This window comes from Stenella coeruleoalba, assembly GCF_951394435.1.
Source record: "Stenella coeruleoalba genome assembly, chromosome: 1".
NCBI classification, from domain to species: domain Eukaryota; kingdom Metazoa; phylum Chordata; class Mammalia; order Artiodactyla; family Delphinidae; genus Stenella; species Stenella coeruleoalba.
Window position 1 is genome coordinate 83,466,414 of NC_137169.1, and position 24,355 is coordinate 83,490,768.

The 24,355-nt window shown below is 39.4% G+C and overlaps 1 protein-coding gene across 3 annotated transcripts in view; it reads left to right on the forward strand.

The window, feature by feature from the left end:
* The window catches only part of LOC307188415 (TLC domain-containing protein 4-like), a 105,598-nt gene extending 98,938 nt beyond the window's left edge, over positions 1–6,660 (forward strand). For all 3 annotated transcript variants that reach the window (XM_079925469.1, XM_079925467.1, XM_079925468.1), the window contains exon 7: positions 778–6,660. In XM_079925469.1, coding sequence (XP_079781595.1) covers positions 778–1,096 — 319 coding nt within the window. In that variant the 3' untranslated portion in view covers positions 1,097–6,660. The remainder of the gene's footprint in view (positions 1–777) is intronic.
* The last annotated feature ends 17,695 nt before the right edge of the window (positions 6,661–24,355 follow it).

Consider the following 24,355-nt stretch of genomic DNA (forward strand, 5'->3'; position numbering starts at 1 on the left):
CCAAGATCATGCAGATTTTTTCCTGTTTTTTTTCTAGAAGTTTCACAGTTTTGCATTTTACTTTTAAGTCTGTGGTCCATTTCAAGGTAATTTTTGTGTAAGATGTGAGGTCTCTGCCTAGGTTTATTTTTCTGCAATATGGATGTCTAATTGTTCCAGCACTGTTTGTTAAAAAGAGTGTTTTTCCTCCACTGAATCACCTTTACACCATTATCAAAAGTCAGTTGAGTATATTTGTGTGGGTCTGTCTATGGGCTCTCTATTCTGTTCCATTGGCCTGTCTGTCTGTTCTTTTACCAATGCCGTGCTGTCTTGATTATTGTAGCTTTATAGTAGGTCTTGAAAGTATCTATCAGCTTTATTCTTTTTCAGTATTATGTTGGCCATTCTAGACCTTTTGTCTTGCCACATAAATCTTAGGGGGGTGTTCTGAGTTTTAAAAATGAAAAACTAGGGGCTTCCCTGGTGGCGCAGTGGTTGGGAGTCCGCCTGCCGATGCAGGGGACACGGGTTCGTGCCCCGGTCCGGGAAGATCCCACATGCCGTGGAGCGTCTGGGCCCGTGAGCCATGGCCGCTGAGCCTGCGCATCCGGAGCCTGTGCTCCGCAACGGGAGAGGCCACAACAGTGAGAGGCCCACGTACCGCAAAAATAAATAAATAAATAAAAAATAAAATGGGATTGGTAAATATTTAAAAAAAATAAAAATGAAAAACTAGAAATTGTTAATCCTCAGAGATGCAGAATAAATGTGATGTTTCTTTAATTTTTTTCCCAGGTGGTTCTTTGAGGCTCTGAAGTATCCTAAGTTTTCCAAGGCTAATGTCATCAATGGAATACTCATGACTGTGGTGTTCTTCATAGTGCGGATTGCCTCAATACCTCCTTTTTATGGCTACATTTACTCTGTGTTAGGAACGGAAGCCTACCTGAGGCTTGGATTTTTAATTCAGTGTTCCTGGATCTCTACTTGTGTTGTTTTGGATGTAATGAATGTCATGTGGATGATCAAAATTTCAAAGGGGTGCATCAAAGTCATCTCTCTCATAAGACAAGAGAAAGCCAAAAAGAGTCTTCAGAATGGAAAACTTGACTAAAAGTGGGCTATTGATAAGCATACTTCGTGATTACCCACATTATATCTTCTGATAGGTTGAATTCTTGGCATGTTCTTGTGCTTCTTTATTAATTATACTTGTTATTCTTGGTTTCAATGTCCTTTTTTTCCTAACCGTTAGAAAAGAGAAACTAAAATTTAGTTTTTATCTGAAGATTTATTTTCTGATATTCTTCGGCATTATAAGCATGGATAAAATCTTAAAGGTTTAAATAAAAATGTATAAATATGGTGGTGAATCTTTTTAGAAACCTGTTAACCAGCATTGGTATTTTTCTCTGTGAAAACATGACTTTGCTAATTTGGTGCACTTGGTTTTATGTCACCGATTTTGCTGAAAGAATGGGAACTGCTTTAAAATCTGTAGATAGCTCTCCACATTTTGTTGTATTGCACTCATTTCTTACTATGGCTGTCAGTACCTGTGTAGTGTTTAATTTCCAAATTGTTGAAATGTTCTTTTTCTTAGGCTATTAGAAGTGATGTCTTTTTCATTTAGATATGCTGTCATCTACTAATAATGAAGTATTTTGCTTATTTGGGGAATCTTTAATTAGTTAACTTATGGGAAATATTTCTTGCATTTTCAGATTTTTCTGACATCACTTTATTATTTCTATTTTAAACATTTTTTCAAATTATTGCTTTTTTCTTTTGTAGTAAAGCTTAAGACCAATCTAATAGAGCTCCTTAAGAGATGAATTCTTCCTCCTAAACATGCATGTTCTAGATGACTATTTGGGCTACTAGGAGGAATCATTAAGAAAAAAGCTTTAACACTGCTGTCTCTATCTGCGCCCCTTGCACTTTTTCTATGAAAAATATATTATTTCTATTTGCAAAACCTCCCCTGAGTTCAGAACCCAACATCAGCACCAAAATCTCATGCAATATGTATTTATCATGCTCCTAAGGTAGGCCTCTTCTTGATGAGACCAAGACTACAAAACAAAATCAGTATTCATGTTTTACTCACAATTTACACCCATGCTTTTGCTTAACCAGCACTTTGAGTGCTTTGAATTTGTGTCTTTCCTAAAGGATAGGAAAACAATAGATAATTTAATCCAAGCATTCTGATTATCAATATTATTGCTTTATCTGAGGATAAATGACTGGTGACTTATTTTTTCTGTTTGTGGGTATGTTTGTGTTTGCTTTGGTCCTTACAACCCAAATATAGAATTATATAGTTAGCTATTATTGCCTTTATTTATTTTTCTCAAGTACTTTAATGATCATCCTTACCTAAGGAAAAAAATTAATCAGCGGTAAATACTAGAATTTAGTTGAACCCAAACCAGAAGATCTAATTCATTCCGTTTGAAGGAGAATGTGTGACTTACTCTTATTGTCCATGTTATGATGATGAAGGGAGGCTAGCTGGATATTTCAGGACTTCTGATTTGATGTGATTTGATTGATTTGGCTGTCCCATGCAGATGGGGCCTGATACATTGTAGAACATTTGAAGAAGGTAATTGAGATCTCGGTCAGTAACTAAATGAAAAATTGAAATTGATTGGCTTATACCAGGTACACTTATTTTTGAAAGACTTAATTAAAGTAATATAAAATATAGGTATTTGTTTTTAAATCTGCTAATATTACATTGATAATTTGTTACTAAATTTAGTGCCTTCTACACATAGGCACTTAAACAGGTATTGGTTGTTTAGCAGGGGTAGGAAGGCACGTGGCTTTATCTTGTTCTTTTCTTGCTCTTTTGCAAGAAAAATGGCTTTTTAAAAGGAAAACATTTATATTAGAAAACTATTTTGGAAATTCATTCCTTTAGGAAGAAACAAAACTTGAAATATTTTTGACTTTGGGTATTTCTATAGCTTCTGAACACAGATTTTAAACCCACCATCAAAAGGAAGACAATATAGGGCTTCCCTGGTGGCGCAGTGGTTGAGAGTCCGCCTGCCGATGCAGGGGACACGGGTTCGTGCCCTGGTCCGGGAAGATCCCACATGCCGCGGAGCGGCTGGGCCCATAAGCCATGGCCCCTGAGCCTGTGCATCCGGAGCCTGTGCTCCGCAACGGGAGAGGCCACAACAGTGAGAGGCCCGCGTACCGCAAAAAAAAAAAAGGAAGACAATATAAAGCTATATATTAGTGAGTTTCAATATAGCAATTTCCATTTTTATAGTTATTTCATGCTTAAAACTTCATTTTTACTTTCACCAACAGCACCTTTCTGCAGTATAACCCCTCACTAAGTAAGTGTAATTAAAATATCAATGTGTTGAACTAAAGTTTGTTATTCCCTTAGTCAGCAATTCTTATTTTAAGCTGGCTGCACGATAGTTAATTTAATATCCAGATTTAATATCCAAAAGTAGTTTCTATGCATTTCCTCACAAAACAGACATGAAATGAAAAAGACACTGCAAGCTGCCATGCTACTTGAAGGCAGATCTTTACAGGAGCTATACTTTGCTGTTCTGTGATTGTATCCACCTACGTAAGATACAAGTAGTTAAAGACAGAACATTTCATTTGTTAAATGATGAATTTTTTCATTTATTAAATGACAAACTTTTGCTACACATTTTACGTATTAAATATTTTGACTACATGGATTAATTTAAATGATTCTATTAGGCATTCTGATATTTAACAACTTAAAATATTTATAGAAAATGAAAGCAAATTGGTATAAATTTTTAAGCAACTCTATTTTTGTAGAAAAAGATCAGTGACAACCTGTAACTATAAAGATGTTCTCTGAACGTGTAGTACTCTAGAAAATAAAAATTCTTACAAAATTTTGAAAATGAATGAAAATCAACAAATAACATGCAAGATCATAAACTGCATTAGATATTTTATTTGGGAGAATTTAGAAATTATGAGCTTTAGTTTATAGCGTCTGCATTATTGTGCCTAAAATCTTTTTAATGAATATTATTTGCATTTACTTAAAACAATATGGAGTTATATCTGAATGCAAAGAAATGAACTCCTGCTTAAATTGTCTTGATACATCATAGTAAGTTGAAATGTAATTTTTATTCCAACTGTTCGTTTTGGTATTTCATGGATTAGCCGTATGTTAAGAGAAATAATGTCCTCACCATTCCTAAGAGTGACTGATATACTGTGGATGACCCAGTACTGTTGTAAAGGACTAGTTTTAGAAACTACCTAGTTTATAGGTGTTTGAATCAAATTCTTTTCTAAATTTTAATAACCTATTTGACTCAAATCAAAATTTTGCTAAAAGTATCAGTTTTTAAATTGTATGCTTTCTCTGAGGTGCATTGGGCATTTGGAGAATGGTTCTTCCCTTTACTGTTGGTTACACCAGTTTTTATCATGTATTTAGAAATATTCTTCTCATGGAGATATACAGGGGAAAAATGTGTTGTAATATTCATGTTTGTTCTGCTTCATTTTTAAGGAAAATAAACATGTTCCAAAAGACACTATTAAAATAAGTGTTTGAACAAATTTCAGTTTCTAGGTTACTCTTCACTCCAAATATGTAAATATACATTTGAATTGGCTTTAAGTGGTTTAATCTGTTGGATGAAATTGAAAATTCCATGTCATTGTTGACATCATCAGTTATACGTCATAGAAGACTATGTATTTATGTGTTTTGGATTCCATAAGAAGCGAACTGGTATAATTTTATCAGAAGTGTGGTACAGTATGTCTCAACAGGTACAAACCAGCACAGCAGCGAGACCCCTCCTGTGCTGAGAGGCCTGGGGCACACACACACACCTTCCCAGCCTTAACCACAGCAGGTTGACAATAGACACACTAAACCTACTGAAAGTGAATCCTGACTTGAAAAACACGTGTGATATGTGTGAGAACAAGGAAAAGCCAGCAGGACCTGGGGTTGGAGGAGACAGCATGACTGATTTGCCCTTAAGAGCCATGATGCTCCTCCTTCAATCCAGAAGTTTTCTCTCTGAATCCCTTGAGCCTTCCATCTCTTCCTCCTAATACCCTAAAGACTTCATCAGCACCTCCCTCCTTTATACTAACACCTTTCTATGTCAACTTTTGAGACCTCCCCATACCTGTAAGCTTGCCAGTCTATTGTGGCAAATTTAAAAGTTCGCAAGTGTGTTCTTTCATTGAAAAAAAACCCCCAAAAACATTGCAGTAAGTTTCAGTAGTGAACAAACCATAATTTATTAAGAGGCTACAGGAAGCCACTTAACATTTAATAATACTTATTTACAACACCAAGCAAAGCTTATAATGTTATGGTTTTATTGAGAAACACCTGTAGTCTCTTTCTTAAACTGGCTTAGCAATAAGAGCTTTATAACATGTTTCAGCTGGGGATTCATTGCAAGCATGTAAACTATCTAAATGTTCTTCCTCAGACCCTCTGACAGGCAGAGGAGGAACCGAGGTAGCTGTGTGTTATGAGGAGGGTGTGCTGGCCTGTGGCAGCATTACTGAGTCCTCGTTCATCAAGCAAACTCAGTTATGGTCCTGTTTCTTTTAAAAACAAGCTTATAGCGAGTGGATTACTCAGGGTGTTTTCCAAAGTACAACACCCAAGGATTTGAGCCCTGTCCCTTTTTAGCCCAGACCTCTTAACTATCTCTGTTAGCTTTGATAAGGTCATACCTTTCTTTGGAAGATATTTTGGGTGGCAGTGAAGCTAAAGATTGGTTTGTTTGCATTGAAAATGTTTACACTGATTCCCTGTAAGCAGTAGACAGTTTTGAAATCAGGCCCGATATTTAAGACCAAAAAAAAAAAAAAAAAATTCTAAATCTCAAAGATAAAAATATCTCTGGCTGAAAACTCATTAATTATTATCTGTATGTTTTTTCCTTTATATCTTTATGTAATTCTTTCTGTAATTAAGTGTGCATTAAGGTATTTGCCACTTCTTGGTTAATGAAGCATAAAAATATAACTAAATAAAATATGCCCTATATTTTTCTGTTTCTTGCTTGGTTTGCTTCTAATACGATTATGTCTACTTTTTACTCAAGGAATTTTTGCACAGATAATACTCTTACTAACTTGTAACTGGGATGAGTTATGAGATTTGGGGGTAATTATTTGATTTTGTAATGATAACTTTTGGACATAGATTTAATTTGAAAAAGTTACTTGAAACCTGAAGTAAATGTGACAGCTATAGTGATACACAATTTTTCTCTGAGAATATATCACATTAATATTTAATTGTCAAAGATTTTAGAAGTCTTTCAAAATACATTTATTACCTTTGAGAACACACCTTCTAATGTACTTCCATAAGGCTGAAGAACTTTTATTTACAGAATGTAAGACTTGGTAATTTACAAATCAGTGTTACTCAGATTTATCAGATATTAAAATAGCAACTTAGTATTCTTGTTTTGTTTCTGGTGGTGCTTTGGAGGGGTTAGTGGACATCTTTAGGTATTTCCCTTAAAATTTTGAAATGTTTGTATACTTTGTATGTGTGCCATTTTAAAGTATATGCAAGTTCTAAGCAATAATCTGCATGTTATACAAGGTTGGCATTACTTTGTCATGACAATTTTATTATTTTAAGAATGTATAAAATCAATATCCTATATATAAATCACTCCAAACCCACCCCCCAATGAAAACACTGGGATTTTCTTGTGTTAGAACACTACTAATAATGTGGTGCAAAGCTTTGTATTTTGTGAAAAAAATAAAATCACAATTATTTAGTGCAAAAGTTTGAGTCTACAAGGTGTACGCTTGAATAATAATTAATGGGTGATAAAAATTACTTTTCTCACATCCAATCATCTCTCCTAGCATCTGAATCCTAACGTTAATATTCACTCTTCATGATGCTTGTAGAGCTTGTTTACCCCCTTCCCTCCCTCCTTTCCTCCCTCCCCCGCCCCCGAGGCCCCAGCCTTGTAGCAAATCAGAAGGCACAGCAAACATTTTAGTCCTGCTTATTAAGGGAAGGAATGGTGCTATCTAATCAATAGGCTCCTTTAGATTGAGTAAGATGCTGGCAATTATGTTTTTAATCTCCTTCCCTTTGTCCCTTAGGCCTCTCCTGTGGTCTTTAGTGTTTTTCCCAAATTCTTGGCTGGAATTCCTACCTTCCCAAATTGCCTGTGGTCTTAATGTTGCATCTTGGTCTGAGACTATCCAGTAGATCAGGAAGCAGAGCGCTAATTGAATAGAATACTGAAGTGGTTTGGCCTTTGGAGAGTAGCATGAGTCATGCTTCAGAACATGCCTAAAATGTTGTGTCAGGACTGGCAAAGGAACAGCTAAATTTCAAAATTAAAATAGCAGTCACAGCTGTCAGTGGAGGCAGGTCACAGGTAAAATTCCAAGGATTCAGAAGTCCTCTAAGCAAGTGGAAATGGGCGCTCTCTCCCCTACCTCAGGCTGTCTCAAAGATGAGACACCCTTTATTCTCCTATTTTCCAGTCTTCATCAAAGCCTGCATACTGCTTTCCCTCCCTTTTGATTGTCCTTAAACATATACAAAATAAGTGATGATGGCAGATTTGCAACTTCCGCTCATGTGAGTAACTGATCATCTGACAGATGTTCCTGGATGCTCCCACAAAATTAGGCTCTTCACCTATGGCCTGTGTACCCCCTTCTGCCCAATGAGCCCATTGTTGCTTCTGGCACAGTGCTCCTAGGTCCTCCCTGCCCTGGCTAAACAGCCCCTTCCTCTTTTCATCTACCCCCAGCTAAATTTTACTGCCACATCTAGTTTTATTATTTTCCCCAAATCTTTGGTTATACCACTCCAGAAATTACCTGAGCAGAACTTTCAAAGAAGGTGACTTGTAGGGAGAAAGGAAAAGTCAGTAATGGTGGGCTGCATTTCTGCTGAGGATAAAGTTCAAGGACAGATGAAAATTTGGAAAGAATGACACAGGAAAGGAAGGAGAAAGGACTTCAGAGAATAAGAAGAATAAGAAAATGCTATGTACGTGTCCACTGCATTGGGTGACATGAACCTATCAAGAAAAATGAATATAGTGAAATTCCTATACGTGGTATAAGAATTTTAATGTCTTTTCTATATTAAGATAAAATATGTACATTATTCATTTTAGATGCCTTTCTATATGTATGTGTTTATATGTAGGGATATTGTGTGTGTGTGTGTGTGTGCGCGCGCGTGTGTGCACACATACAAGAGAGCATATCTTAGCAGTGTTTCACCCACTGCGGACAATCAGATGCCTTGCTGTGGACGCAGGAATGAGGAGGTGACCTTTGTGGAGCAGTGGTCCTAGTGGGCTGCCTGAGCCTGCAGGAAACTCCATGTCCTGAGAGCTGTTGTAGTTACCAAAAGCCAAACTATGCCCAACAATTCAACTTCCTGGAATGATTAGTGTTGTCAGGTAGCCTCATCATGAGAGGTTTTAGAAGATCATGAGCAGTTTCTAAAGTCTACTGTGCTGTGGACGGAAAGGAGGCATGAATGGATGCGACACAAGAGGGTAGGATTTTGTTTGAATTGTAAATTGGAAAAGAGCAATTTGGAAAGCGAGGTGCCTGAGAGCCTAAGGGAACCAAGAAGATGTATCTTTTTTTTTTTTAAGAGCTATCTTTTTATTTATTTATTTATTTATGGCTGTGTTGGGTCTTCGTTTCTCTGCGAGGGCTTTCTCTAGTTGTAGCAAGCGGGGGCCACTCTTCATCGTGGTGCGCGGGCCTCTCACTGTCGCGGCCTCTCTTGTTGCAGAGCACAAGCTCCAGATGCGCAGGCTCAGTAGTTGTGGCTCATGGGCCTAGTTGCTCCGCGGCATGTGGGATCTTCCCAGACCAGGGCTCGAACCCGTGTCCCCTGCGTTGGCAGGCAGACTCTCAACCACTGCGCCACCAGGGAAGCCCTAGAAGATGTATCTTAATCTCTGTGAATCTTAGTTTACCTGTAAAAACATTTGAAGTATCTCTGATGTTTCTTCCAACTCTTGCGTCATATTTGTAAGAGCTTCAATTTGAACAAAACAACTAGGAAGGAGCAGAAGTAGCTCTAAGCTTGGTCATGTGATTGAAATAACATTTGAGGGAGATTCTCAGTGTCCAGTGAATGGGAGGACAGAGATAGGTTAGTGATGGAGAAACCAGCCAAGCAACTACAAAGTGGTTAGTTAAGCCAGATGTGTGCCCAAGACAAGGAAGAAAAAATAGATGGGCCAGATCTGATAAACATTGCAGAGGGAGAGCCAAAGAGATTAGAAAAACTCAATGTGACTCACGAATGAGTCTGTGGAACTGAAAGGTGACAGATGCTAGTGGTTGTGACATCAGAATGTGGGGTGCCATGGACTGAGCGGGAGGTTGGAGAGTAGGCAGCTCTTAGGGGAAGTCGTGGATGAGACGGAAAAGGGGAAAGTAAGGTCTGGGGTCTTTTGCCATGAATGAGGAAAGAGAAGGTATGGTAGTGGAAGGGCAGAATGGAGCCTGTGGTGGGTGTCACATAACGGCAACGTGAAGAATTCAATCTGGGAGAAAGAAAATGTCTCTCAAAGTGCCTCACTGTCACTGTGTGGTTTCAACTGCTTTTCTCATTTCGGACCCACAGTCTTGCCTTGACCCCTCGTGTCTGCGTTCCAGGTTCCTGACCGGTCACTGATTCAGGCTCTCCACTCCATCCTCATGAACCATTACTCCCCATGGTGTCTGCCCAGTGCCATCCAGAGTTTGGGAAAGGTGTAGAGATGATGGTAAGAGGCCCAAAGAACAAGGCCCTTCTATGGAGTCTGGCTGCAGGTCCCTGGAGAGGGCGCAGCCTTGCAATGGGATTGACTCCTCAGGTGAGCTGGTCTTTGGATGGTGAGAGGAGGGGCAGAAGTTCCAAGGGTGTAGCAGAAGCTGGCGTGTCCTGGAGCAGGGGCAGGGAGGCTGCAGTGATTGTGCTAGGGCTCCAGTCTTAGTTCATGAATCGCCAAGGGGTTCCCTCCCGGACTGCCGTAGTCTCCTGATCGGTCTCTTCCACTCCACGCTCTCCCTGCTCATCCATCACCCCTGCTACTGACCAACACATTTAAAAACACAGCTTCAATTTGTGCCACAGCCCTCCTCTACTCCCAAGTCTAAATTCCTTAAACCAACTCCATCTACTCAAGCCCCACCAGCTGGATACCATGACCAGCACCCGCTCGTCCAGCCACAAGCCTTTGCACTTGCTGTGCCTCTTTCCGCTCACACATCTGTCGCCTACTCATGCTCGAGACACGTATTAAGAGTACTGGTTCCGGGCTTCCCTGGGGGTGCAGTGGTTGAGAGTCCGCCTGCCGATGTAGGGGACACGGGTTCGTGCCCCGGTCCGGGAAGATCCCACATGCCGCGGAGCGGCTGGGCCCGTGAGCCATGGCCGCTGAGCCTGCGCATCCGGAGCCTGTGCTCCGCAACGGGAGAGGCCACGACAGTGAGAGGCCCGAGTACCGCAAAGAAAAAAAAAAAAAAAGTACTGGTTCTTTTTTTACCAACACAAAACAAAACAGACAAATGAGTTCAGGTAGAACTGAGAGGAATAAGCTCATCGAATCATTTTAATATTTATTAAGCACTGGCTAGATTGCGAAGTGGGTTCCTGGAACAACCGGGGTGAAGAAGCCCATTCTTGCCTGCGTCCGGATCTCAGAACTTCCTATCCTGAGTAAGCCTCTGAGCCACAGCCAAGCTGTTATGTTTTCTCTCAGCCTAAAGGTCAAAATTAGTTCACCCACCTCCACTGATTGGGCAAGTTGTGGGGGCTCAGCCCTCTTCAGCCTCCTGCACAGACTTTGATGTTTTTGAGTAACGTGGAGGAAGGACTTCATCTGGGAGCCTGGAAAACTGCATCCCAGTTCTGGCTCTACCACCGACCACTAGCCATCTTAGCCAAGTGCTTTCACCTCACTGGCATTTGTTTTTTCATCTGTAAAGTGAGGAGTTGAATTGGGAATTGAAGGCCCCTTTTCTTTCGAATTCTATGATAATGGTAATTAGAATCAGGGTTAGGGTTTAGCCCAGGGTATGGCAGACCCGGCAGACTGCAATTCTAGTTTATTGGTTTAAGTTGTGTAAGTTTTGGGGAGCCGGCTTAGATTCTACTTTTGATCGTGACTGTATGCCCTTGAGTGAGGCCCCTTGTTTATGATTCTACCTTCCTCACTTGCAAGAGGAGATGGTATCACTTGCAATCAATGAAGCTAGCCAGAAAGGCTGAGTATAATGTTTGCTGAGTGCTTCAGCATTTTTAGGGGAAAGAGATAAAGTTTTAATGATGTTCTTTCCCACTATATTTCAAGCCAATTTTTAAAGTGCTTTTCCTAGTGTTAACCTTTGGAAGATGTAAACATCTTGATCGTGGTATCCAAATATGGAACCCATTTTCTTTGTTTCCCACAATGAAATATCAGAAAGGAAAATAGGTGACTGATGAAAATGTAAATAGTAAGTTATTTATTTCTTTCTCTCCAAAACAAAAAATCTGAAAATCTGAACCCAATTATTTTGAGGAGCCAGTTACCATCAATGGGTCAATTACCTTGATTGACTCCGTATTGTGTAATCGGACTTTCCATAAGATTTCTGTGTTCTTAGTGACCCTGAGTGTGGGCTGCTGGAGTTGTTTGGTGGACTTTGTGCAGAGGCCAGGATGAACTGGGGTGGGGGAATTCTGCTGACAGTGTTTATTGTCTGTGACTTGGTTGGGTAGTATACTTGTTTCCTGCAACTTGATTGGTCTTATCTGACTGGTGATGGAATTATCTATAGTAAAGAACCACTCCAGATTTTTCAATCAGTAGATGGATTCTCTAAGGCACTGTATCATGAAGAAAGGAATGTAAGAAGTAGCTCTGCATTGCTCTAGGGGAAAATGTGAATGATTTCTTAGCATTGTAATGAGCTAATTGTAAACACTAATTAGAATTTATATTCTAAAGAATAGAAGAGAAAATGGATGTGACATTATGTTAGTATTTTTCTTTAAAAATGACTAAAAGGAAAACTTTCATAACCTGGGACCATTCTTTTTAGAAAGGGACCTCAGGTTTTTATTAAAAATGCGAAGCCAGAAGGAAGATGTTTACACTTCATTGTCTATCCCTTTCATGACTCTCCAATCATTAGTTTCAACTCTTGAATATCCTTATCCCGGATCTAACCAAATATGTACATTTTCGGTGTTTAACCAATGCTTCAGAGACCTGCTGGAAAATCATTCAATCCTGTGTAATTGGAGCCGTCACAAATTCATGATCTCGGTCACGAATAAATAAAAAACATTTATTCTGTAGGTACCAGACACCATGCAAGGCAGAGGATACAGACAGTGAACAACACTGTTGGGGGCCTTGCCCACAGAGAGCTGGACGGGAGTAGAGAGGTAAGGAACAGGAAAGCATATGGTATGTCAAGCGACTCTGTAGGGCGTGCTTTCCCTCTTCGATCCCAGATCTCACATAGTGTTTCACACATAGTGATTCACACAATCAAAAAACATTTCACCAGCACTTACTATGTACCAGGATTTATTTCAGGCTTCAGAGATACATCAGGGAACAGGCAGGCAAGGAAGTCTGCTACCTTAGAACTTACATTCTAGCAGCTGGAAAATGGCAGTAAACAAGTCTGAAGAAAAGAAATAAATATACAAGGCAATTTCAGGTAGTCAAAAGTGCTAAGAAAGAAATAAAAGGAGAGATTGGGGCATTTTAGAAAGTCCACTCTGTGGAGGTGACCCTTGCACTAAGACCAGGCAGAATCTGCAAGTATTGTGAAGAGTATTCTAGGCAGAGGAAAACAGCAGGTGCAAATTCCCTGAGGTGGGGATACTTTGGTGTGTTCAATAAAAAGGCAGCCAGTGTGACTGGGGCACTGTTAGGAGGAGGAGAGAGATAAGACATGGGGAGAGATAAATAGGCAGCAGACCACATTGGGCCTTTAGGCCATTGTGAAATGGTTGGCTTCTCATCATGCTTAGAATAAACATTCCAGGTTTTAAGCAATCCTGGTGAGAAATGAGGGGGGCTCATGAAGGCTTTCAAACATTTTTTTTACTACAGTCCACAAGAAGAAACATATTTTTTATGGTAACTCATTACATAAACACATATTCATAAACAAAAATTTCATGAGACAATACTCTTACCATGAGTGATGCATCCTGAGATTTTCTATTCGATTTCACTGTAAAAGAAGAAATACTGGTTGTTTGTTACCTATTAAACTGATTTCATAACTCACCAGTGGGTTGCAACTCACAGTTTGCAAAATGCTGGTTCAGACTAAAGTGCTGACAGTAGAGAAGGAGAGAAAAGAACATATTCAGGATGTATTTTTTTTTAATTAATTTATTTTTATTTTTGTCTGCGTTGGGTCTTTGTTGCTGCACGTAGGCTTTCTCTAGTTGCGCTGAGCGGGGGCTACTCTTCGTTGTGGTGCGTGGGCTTCTCATAGCAGTGGCTTCTCTTGTTGCAGAGCACGGGCTCTAGGTGCATGGGCTTCAGTAGTTGTGGCACGTGGGCTCAGTAGTTGTGGCTCGTAGGCTGTAGAGTGCAGGCTCAGTAGTTGTGGCACACGGACTTTGTTGCTCCTTGGCATGTGGGATCCTCCCAGACCAGGGCTCGAACCCGTGTCTTCTGCGTTGGCAGGCAGATTCTTAACCACTGCGCCACCAGGGAAGACCTCAAGGTTTATTTTAGAAGCAGAGTTGACAGTGGTCATTGATAGACTTGAGGGAAAGTAAAGGGAAAAGCCTGATAAATGATGATTTTCTATGATTTTGGCTTGAACAAATGGGAGAATGGTAGTCCTGTATCATAAGATGGGGAAGACCAAGGAAGGAACATGTTTGAGGAGTAGAGGGGAAATCGAGAAATCTTCACTTAAACACTTCAAAAAACTCTGATTGTAAATGTTCTTGTGCATAAAGATCTGCAATATTAATTGCTCAAATTACAAGCTGACAATAAAACAATCTTTTTATGTAAACTCTTAAAATTAAAAACACTTTTTAAATGTTAATTTTATTTTTATCATAGAAATAAAATCTGCTTACTAAACTAAACATGAAAGAAATGTGATCCATGGTCTACCCACAAAAAAATGACCATGGTTAATTTTTTAATGTTTCCTTAATGTAATTTTCTCCATGCGTATTTTTTTGGTCATTGTCTAATCTTTCATAAAGATAATTGTTTAGGATTGGAATTATATAAGCAGTTTAGAGATAATCAATGGTTTTGGAGGCAGAGAAATTTATGATCATTGATGTCTAATGAGTAGCCTTACTTTTGTAATAAAATCATTTTAATGAGGAACCCAATATTCACTCCAATGTTTTTTCAAACTTTAAAAATCCATATACATGATCACATCATAATTTATAACCAGGTTTGGATATGTGCCGATATTTGCACATCTATGCTCATCCTTCCGTATCCTCAGGGGACTGGTTCCAGGACCCGCTTCAGATACCAAAATCTGAGGATGCTCATGTCCCTTATATAAAATGGCATAGTATTTGCATATAACCTACAGACACCCTCCATATACTTTAAATCATCTATTACTCATAGTACCTAATACAATGTAAATGCTATGTAAATAGTTGCTGGCCCACAGGCAAATTCAAGTTTTGCTTTTGGGGACTTTCTGGAATCCTTTGTTCTATATGTTTTCAGGCTGCAGTTGGTTGGATCCACAGGTGCGGCACCTGTGGATATGAAGGGCCGACTACTACTTCACACACTCTCCAACATCCATCTTTGTTCCCACTGAGAATCCTGGCTACACAGGCTTCCAAATTTTTCAATTATAAAATAATTAAATATGCTTGTCTGAATTACATCTGCTCTCTCTGGCCTCTTTCACTTCCCATCTGATGCATCCCTTAAAAAACTACATGCTTGGGACTTCCCTGGTGGTGCAGTGGTTAAGACCCCGCCTGCCAATGCAGGGGACACAGGTTCAAGCCCTGGTCTGGGAAGATCCCACATGCCAAGGAGCAACAAGTTCATGTGCCACAACTACTGAGCCCACGCGCCACAACTACTGAAGCCCGGGCACCCTAGAGCCTGTGCTCTGCAAGAAGAGAAACCACTGCAACGAGAAGCCCACGCACAGCAACTAGAGAAAGCCCACGTGCAGCAACGAAGACCAATGCAGCCAAAAATAAATAATAAATAAATTTTAAAAAGCTACATGCTTCTCAGCTTCTCAAATAATAAATAAATTTTAAGCTTCTCAGCTTCTCAAATAATAAATAAATTTTAAAAAGCTACATGCTTCTCAGCCTCCTCCAAGGCTCCATTCCTCTATGACACGTGATTATATCAAGCCCAGCTGGGCTTTCATACAACAAAGTGTATTTCACAGTTCTCATAAGACTGTCAGATACTGTGTTTGTGGTCATCTGAAATCCACAAAAATATTTTCTCTCAGACTCAACTGTCTGTGAAGCATTGTCCTAGGCTTTATGTAAACAAATATGAGGGCGAACAAGGCCTCTGCCCTCAAGGGGTTTATAATCTGATCTCATTGCCAAGCAGCTTTTTGAAAAGAAATTTTTTGTTTTAGAGCAATTTAACATTTACTTTAAAATTATGAAGATAATACAGAGTGCCCGTATACGCCAAACTGTTTCCCCTATTATTAACTTTTATATTAGTATGGTGCATAATTTTACAGCCAATTTAAATCATATCATTGATAAAATTTTGAATTCTGACCTTTTCACATTACAGAATATCCTAAACATTGTTTCCACTTAAAATGAACATAAATGTTGGCCAGATACTCTAGATATTACCTGTGCCAGCCACTCCCTTTATTAGATGAGGAAACAGAGGCATGGAGAGATCTTACGTGTTTTGGCAAAGGCCAGAGTAGTGTATAAAACCACAGCTGCAGGGCCTTCAGTGTCACGTGGCTGCTTCTTACCTCGCAGGGAGAAGACGTGAGGATGTAGGGGATACTTCGTGCATTCATTCAACCAAGTCACTGAGTGCCCACGGAGTATCAGAGATTATTCAGGCGGTGGGGAAAAGGTAACAAAGCTGTTCAATCCCTACCCTCCAGGAGCTGATGTGGTAGACATCTTCGAATTGAGATCACAGGGTACGAGGCTATTGAGTGTCTGCTTTACTTCAGTCAAGTGGCCAGGGGAAAAGTGTACTGGGAAATGGAAGCCGAACATAATTTCAGAGGGTTTGTGTGGTAGGATGACTAATGGTCCCCCAAAGACGTCCATGTCCTAATCCCTGGAATCTGTGAATGTGTTACCTTACATGGCAAAAGGGACTTTGCAGATGTGATTAAGGATCTTGATTATCCAGGTGGGCCCAATGTAATCACAAAAGTCCTTCTAATGGAGGGAAAGAGAGAGGCATGAGAATCAGAGAAGGGACAAGAGATGCAGCTGGCAGTGATGGGCCTCACAGGCTGGAGGCCAGGAGATGAGGAACATGGGCAGCCCCTAGAGGCTGGAAAAGGCAGAAAACAGACCCCCCCCCTAGAGCCTCCAGGCCTAGGCAGGAAGGCAGGCCTGCCAAAGCTTTGATTTTAGCTCTTTAAGACCCATTCTAGACTCTGACCTCCAGAACTATAAGAGAACAAATTGTGTTGCTTTAAGCCCTAAATTTGTGGTAATTTGTTACAGCATCAATAGAAACTAATAAAGCTGCTAACTTGGCTGTGTAGAGGCTACTTTTTATACAAGAAAAGGTTACTAAGATTATAGATTATTAGACTCTAAGTTTCATCTCTGCTCTATCTAATCCAATAACCTCATCTTTTTAATGGAAAATAATGATGAGAAAAAAAAAGTATTGCCAAACATTTATTTATTCAAACTGATTATATAACTTTCGATTAGAAACTATAATGTAGGGCTTCCCTGGTGGCGCAGCGGTTGAGAATCCACCTGCCGATGCAGGGGACACGGGTTCTTGCCCCGGTCTGGGAAGATCCCACATGCTGCGGAGCGGCTGGACCCGTGAGCCATGGAGGCTGAGCCTGCGCGTCCGGAGCCTGTGCTCCACAACGGGAGAGGCCACAACAGTGAGAGGCCTGCGTACCGCAAAAAAAAAAAAAAAAAAAAAGAAAACAAGAAACTATAATGTAGCAGCACGATTCATAATAGCCTTAAACTGGAAACAACCCAAATTCATCAATAATAGAATGGAAAACCAACTGTTACATATTCCCATAATGGAATATTACACAGCAATGAGAATGTATGAACTACAATTACAAGCAAATATGGATGAATTACATGAACTCATGCTATTTTTGAGCAAAAGAAGTTCAATACAAATAGTGAATACCATATGATTCTGTTTACATAAAGTTCAAAAACAGGCAAAAGCGATCTGTGATGTTAAAAGTTACATTGATCCCAATCTGTTACTGAAACTCTAACACCTCTGTGAAAATTATATAATTCAAACTTACAGCAATAGTTTCAAAACTATATTTCAAAAACATGACAATTGTAATCATTGTATCCAAAACAAATATCAAAAAATATTGACAAGACAAGACAAATGGTTAACATGGTAAGGTGCAAAAGTATTAAATGATGAGCGAAATTTAAAAAAACAGTTACACTGGAGAAGGGTGAGGGTAATGACGAGGCAGGGCAGGATGGAGGCTCCTGGGACGCTGGCCATGTTCTGTTTCTTGATCTCAGTGCTGGTTACATGAATGAGTTTACTTTGTGAAACCTCATATGATTTGTACAAACTTCTGTATGCTGCACATCAATGAAAAGATTGCTTAAAATAAAACTATATGAGTGTGTGGCCCCAATGGTTGTTTTAACATTGGGGTTGTGGCCCCAATGGTTGTTTAGCTTGATATAAAGACTAAGAGCCTTTAGAGGGAAAATAATGAGCAAACTCCGCCTCTGGGCCCTTCTTGGATTCATTGCCCAAAAACAAAGCCAACAGCCCTCCCTGGCTTTAGAATATTAGATTTAAGATTTGTCCTAAAACATTTGAAACACTTGCTTTGTGCTGCACTTATTAAACTCTCTCCCCAACTTCCCCCAGAACACTTTATTTCCAAGCTGGTGTTTAAAAATATTATTTAATTATTGGTAAGTAGGCTGGAAGGAAAGTCTTTAATAAGTTAATGATAAATAACAATTGCCTAATTATGATTCTGTGGAAGAACGAGGCTTTCTGGTGTGCTTGGAATTTTATCTACTCTGGGCACCCCTTATTTTGAGCAGGCTGCTGGTGGAATGCTAAGCCTGGAGTCTGACTAAATGACCCTTCACGCTCAGTATCGTGGGGGAAGAATTTGTACAAGGCTGTTGAGTTCATTTAAAGAATGGTGAACAATTTAAATTTAAATACTAAACCATCTGTAAATTAAATGGTTTAAATAATAAGCATTTAAATAATAGACATCCTTTAGATGCCATGGAAAAAGATAATTTCCTATAACAAATATGATTTCTAAGATGTGCGGTCCTGACATAATTTTTGATTGCCTGTAAGAATCAAAATTTTGTAGTTAATAGTTGAATATCTTGGGGGAACTTCTTGCTCTTCAGCAAACATTAAGGAGAACTGGCAATTAAATTTAAGTAAGTCTTTACCCCTCCAGGTTAGTGTTCCTTGTTTATTCTGTTCTTGAGGTTGCTGCAGTGTGAGTGCTTCCAACATTCTCTTATCTTTGCTAAGGAGGAGGAGAGCCAGTGTTTGGAATTCTCGAAGTACTTATAGCAACAAGACTATTTCTGCACAAGGTTCATTATCAAATGCCATTGTGACCTCCAACATTAATTTTACCTAAAGCTGAAAGAAATTTTGGAAGGTGCTTGTAATTTTATGTCACAATTTTAAGGGAGCCCAAATCCTAAAGTTGAATATGGACTTAATGCAGTTTATTTTTGGTAACTAACTTCCTACCAAAAAAAAAAAAAAAAGAAATGAGTGAAAGTTGGTGCTCAATTCTGGTGGAGAATACTAACAACAACAAGGGCAACAACCACATCACCTTAAAAACATAAATCAAAAGAAAATAATATATAAAAACCACAGTGCTATCTGGGTAGCTAAAAAAGAGAAAATATCGATGCCCTTAATTTTAATTCAAAGCTGGCAACATTTTTATGTCAAATTAGTCAAGTAATAAAAAATATGATTTAATGTACTACTTTATCCATACTAGTACTTATGTTAAAAAATTAGTTGGGAGAAATTTGTGACAATGATGTGAGATATTAGAGAACAAAGGAGACAAACGAATACAGGAACATATCATGGACTGCATAAAATTTATACATTTTAATTTAAAAAATATTTTCCTATCTTCTCCTCATTGTTAAAGTCCTAAAATACTCATCGATAATCTAGTGTAAGAGCTTTTGAAATAAGATTGCTTTCCTTCCTTCTATCCTTTCTCTCCTTCAACAGTGAGTGAGGTATAGTACCTGACTCAGGTTCTTCTCAATTTGCATACAAAATATCAAGGATTTTATTCAAATGCAGATTTTCATTCAGTAGGTCTGGGGTTGATCCTGGGTTGGTCCTGGGGTTGATTAGAATCTGTGCTTCTAATAAGCTTCTAGGTGATGCCAATGCTGTTGCACCTTGTACCACAATTTGAGTACCAAGGATTGGAGAGAACAGCCAATCCTCAAAGAGTTCATAGTCTAGTTACAGCCATTTCCATTTTTCACTATAGTTCAAAAAGTTTTAGCTTATTTTTCAGATTATGTATACAGCCCAGATGGCATCAAGGAGCTTCTTCCTCCTCTCAAGATCTAGATAAAATTAGATCAAAACACATCCCTAATTCTCTAGCCTCTGAAAACCCGAAGACTTTCCCACAATTTATGGAATGAGCCCAGAGACGAAACTTGGACCTTTTCCAATTTCCACAAAAAATCCACCTGCACAAGAATGTTGTCATTCGTAGAGAACATTTTGTAGGCATTGTCCGTTTATAGAGATGGGAGAAGACAAAGGGAGAGTTGACCTAACACTAGTACAAACACTCTGAAAGGGACTACTGGCTCCTGCTTCCACAGGATTAGTTCTGCGTCTGGATCGTCTCACTACTTGAAGTGCCGTGTTCATCCTGCACTGTGTGCTGTAAGTGTCACCCATAAGCTCATGCTTCATGAGGGAGGGAGCCGGTATTTGAGCTGTATCTGATCAGACACCTATTTAGAACTCTCCTTTAAACAAACAAGCTAAAAACTTTCTTCTGTTTGGATGGATTCAGGAAGCTCCATTGTTTAGTATAAATGTTTAATATGTAATAAAATTAAATACAGGCACATCTTGTTCTATTGTGCTTCACTTTTTTTGCACTTGCAGATACTGCGTTTTTTACAAATTGAAAGTTTCTGGAAACCCTGTGTCAAGCAATTTTCTATCGGTACCATTTTTCCAACAGCATTTGCTCACTTTGTGTCTCTGTGTCCCATTTTGGTAAGTCTCACAATATTTCAAACTTTTTCCTCGTTATAGTTGTTATAGTGATCTTTGATGTTTGATGTGATCTTTGATGTTCCTATTGCAAAAAGATTATGACTCACTGAAGGCTCAAATGATGGTTTAGCATTTTTTAGCAATAAAGTATTTTAAAATTAAGATATGTACATTTTTTACACATAATGCTATGGCACACTTAATAGACTACAGCGTGGTATAAACATAACTTTTATATGCACTGAGAAATGAAAAAAATTTGTGTGACTCGCTTTATTGCAATATTTATTTCATTATGATGGTCTGGAACTGAACTGACAATATCTCCAAGATATGCTGTTAATATTAAAAAAACAGTGAAATGATAAGACTAATAGACAACATAAAGCAATGCTTAATTAGTTGGTAAATGCTGGATCTATACCAATGGACAGGTCAAACATCAGGTGTTCGTAACTTCTTGTCATTCTTGGAGTCACATAAGCACATAAGCAATAATATAAATACGTTTAGTATTTTACTTAGATATAGGAAAAAATATTGCCAATGCCCTCCAGCCAAAGACCACCAGGAACATACTTGTGGTTGAACAAGGAAGGTGGGTTTATTACTCATGGCAGAAAGGAAGAATGTACACCACGGGGAACTGTGCATCTCAGTAAGATGGTGTTAGAAAGGGTTTATTGTAGGATTGGGGTTCGGGTTAAGTGATTTCAGGAGAGTTTGAGGAAGTGGGGCTTTGCTTAGCATTAAATGTCAGAAAACAGGTAATTCTATGATTGAGTATGATTAATAAATCTTAACTCAAAGGAGAGAAGACTAGTTGGAGGCTAGCCTGTAATGGGTAAAGAAGCAGCAGTCACTCATATCAGCCAGGATAGGAGGATGTTTGGCCATTTTTGTGGTTTGGACACTGTTCATGTTATGTCTCTGTGCAGACATGTTTATGGAGTGGCCTTGTTTTTGTCCTGACCCATCACAGTCAAAGAGCAGCCTTGTCTCTTGCTGATGGTCTGTGAAACTGTTTGTGTTCAACAGTAGAGTCTTAAGGCATAGCTGATAGTAGCAGGCCAGCTCCTGGAGGTTGAGAGCTGCTTTTCTTTTTCTCAATAAATTTTAGAAGCAAAATATCATTAGCCTTGCTTTTTTTCTCAGAGCAGTGTAACATGGAACACTGTTTCAGATACACTACTTTGAACAATAGGAAAATAAATGATGAGTTTTAAGCTGTAGAGTAACATGATGTTTTAGAATCACATGTGGAGAATGGACTGTGGTGGATGAACTGGAGGGGGAAGACTAAAAGGCAGGAGCAAAAGTTAATGTTTATTCATTTATTTATTCATCAAATTATTAGATACCTACTGAGTGCTAGGCACTGTGCTGGACTTTGGGGCTGCCATGGTGAATGAGACAACCCCTCCCTCAGGAGCCCACAGTCTCCCAAGGACGATAAACAAGAACCGGGTACAGCGTGATAAGCACTGTGATAGGACATCTCACAAGAGAGGCCGCTAATCCTGACTTGGGACGTGAAGGAAGCCTTCTGGAGAAACCAATTATGAGTTGGAAAAGACAGATGCACACAGTGGGAAAATGGGAAGCATGTTTCAAATTGAGGAATTAGCATGCTTGGGGAAGTGTAAGACATCAAGAGGCAATTGCAAAGTCCAGGCAAGAAGAAGTGAGGGTCTGGATTAGTGCAAAGAAGGTGGCGAACAAGAGAAGGTGGTAAGAAGAGGAGAGATTAGATGTGGGAGGTGATGGAAAGGAGGCAACTAAGAAGAATCCCATATTTCTGTTTGGAGTAATGCCACTAGTAAGGGTAGGGGAATATGTTTTTTATGGGTGTGTGGGTGCACTTTGGGGAAGTACAATCATTTGTGGACAGGCTGCATTTGCAGTCCTATGGAACACCCAGATGAAGTTAAGGAGGCAGTTGGAGGTAATACATAGCTCAGAATCCTTTTTTCTAGATAGAGATATGGGAGACATTGGATAAAGGAGGTAATAAAGATACAGACTGGATGGAATTATCCAGGTGGAGTACAAAATTTTCAAAAATAGCAATATTTAAGGGTTAGGTAGAGTGAGCAGAACTTGTGTGGCTGGTGTGAACTTCAGAAATTTAGGGTACAAATATGATCACATCTTTTGTTTAACAAATTGACTGAGTCCATATTAGCAAGGTTTCATAATTTCCTTCCTCAAAAATGTCCATTAATGGCAGGTACTGATTCAGCCCAAGGATTGGGAGCTTTGTTGGTCAGTCTTCTTCCAAGCGTCAGGTGGAGAGAGCACTGGAGCCTGGTAAGTCCATTGCCTTTGTTTCTTGAGTCCACAGGGTATTACCATTGAAGACTAATCCTGCAGTTTGATGGATGGTGTTGGGATGCCCTTGCTGGCCTGTTAGATGACTGTGCAGACCACAGCGGTGGGTATTAGGGTCACAGCTACCCTTAATTCACACTTATGCGCAGCAATTTTCCCCCAACATGCAACAGCAATGGCAGGATGGTTGGGGAGGTAATTCTGCCACTGTGTGCTGAAAACAATGTACCCACCTTCCACCCCCATGAATTCTGGGGTCTTTGTGCTGCTGTATCTTATTTTCCTGGTATATTCAGCTCTTGGAATCCTTGGTCACTTCTCCCCTAGCAGACTTTCCTCAGGACTCCTTGATGGATCCTTAACAGGCTTCCCTGACGTTGAACCATGGAGTCTGGAGTTTGGGGCTCTGATGTCTTTTCCTCAAGCAGGCCTTCAGTTCCTTGTAGGGACTGAGTCACCTCCTCCCCAGTGTCTAGTTCTGCACACCAATGGGAGAGACAGTTTTTGCTAAGACAAAAAAGTAAGTCATGCATGTCTACTTGCCCTATATCTGCACAACTAAATGACCCTTCTCCAGACCAAGAAGCTCAAGTTCTATCAGATTTAAAAAGAGATCAGCTTGGTGCTTTGTGACCACCTAGAGGGGTGGGATAGGGAGGGTGGGAGGGAGATGCAAGTGGGAGGGGATATGGGGATATATGTATATGTATAGCTGATTCACTTTGTTGTACAGCAGAAACTAACACACCATTGCAAAGCAATTATAGTCCAATAAAGACGTTAAAAAAAAAATAGTGGAGGGTGGATAGGCAGCTTTTTTAGCCAAGGAGAAGGAAAGTTAAGAGAACAGGAGAGACTGTGGCAAGGAAACTGGGAGTTATAAAGAAGTGAGTGATCAATACTTTCAATCTTTATCAGATTAAATAAGTGAAAACTGAGAAGGATCCACTGAATTTCGACTTGGAGTTATGGCTGGCTAGTCACATGACTGCAGTGGTTTGAAGAGTGAATGAAAGGTGGAGTAGAGGCGGTAAGTCTACACTCTTCTTACAAGAACCTTGGCTGTGAAACCAAAGTAGGATAAAGTAGGGGTGGTGGTGATGTAGGAGGTGGGCTTCCTGAGAACCAGCAAGGGTAGCTCCGAGGAATTCCAGCCTCATCTTATCTGCTTCTTTAGGAATTTTGAATTAACTGAAGGCCTGGTGTAGTGCGATCACCTACTGAAGTGTCAAAATGATAAATGAGTTATTTTCTTAAAATAAACTTCATTCTTTAGAACAATTTCAGATTGATAAAAAAAAAAGATTGCAAAGATAGTACAGAAGTTTTCCATGTACCTCACAAGATTTCCCCTATTATTAACATCTTTCGTTAGTATTGGTATATTTGTTACAATTAATGAACCAGTGTTCGTACATTATTATTAACTAAAGTTCCTACAATATTCAGATTTCCTTAGCGTCTACCTGATATTTTTTTGTTGTTACAGGCTCCCATCCAAGATACATAACATTTAGTCATCATGT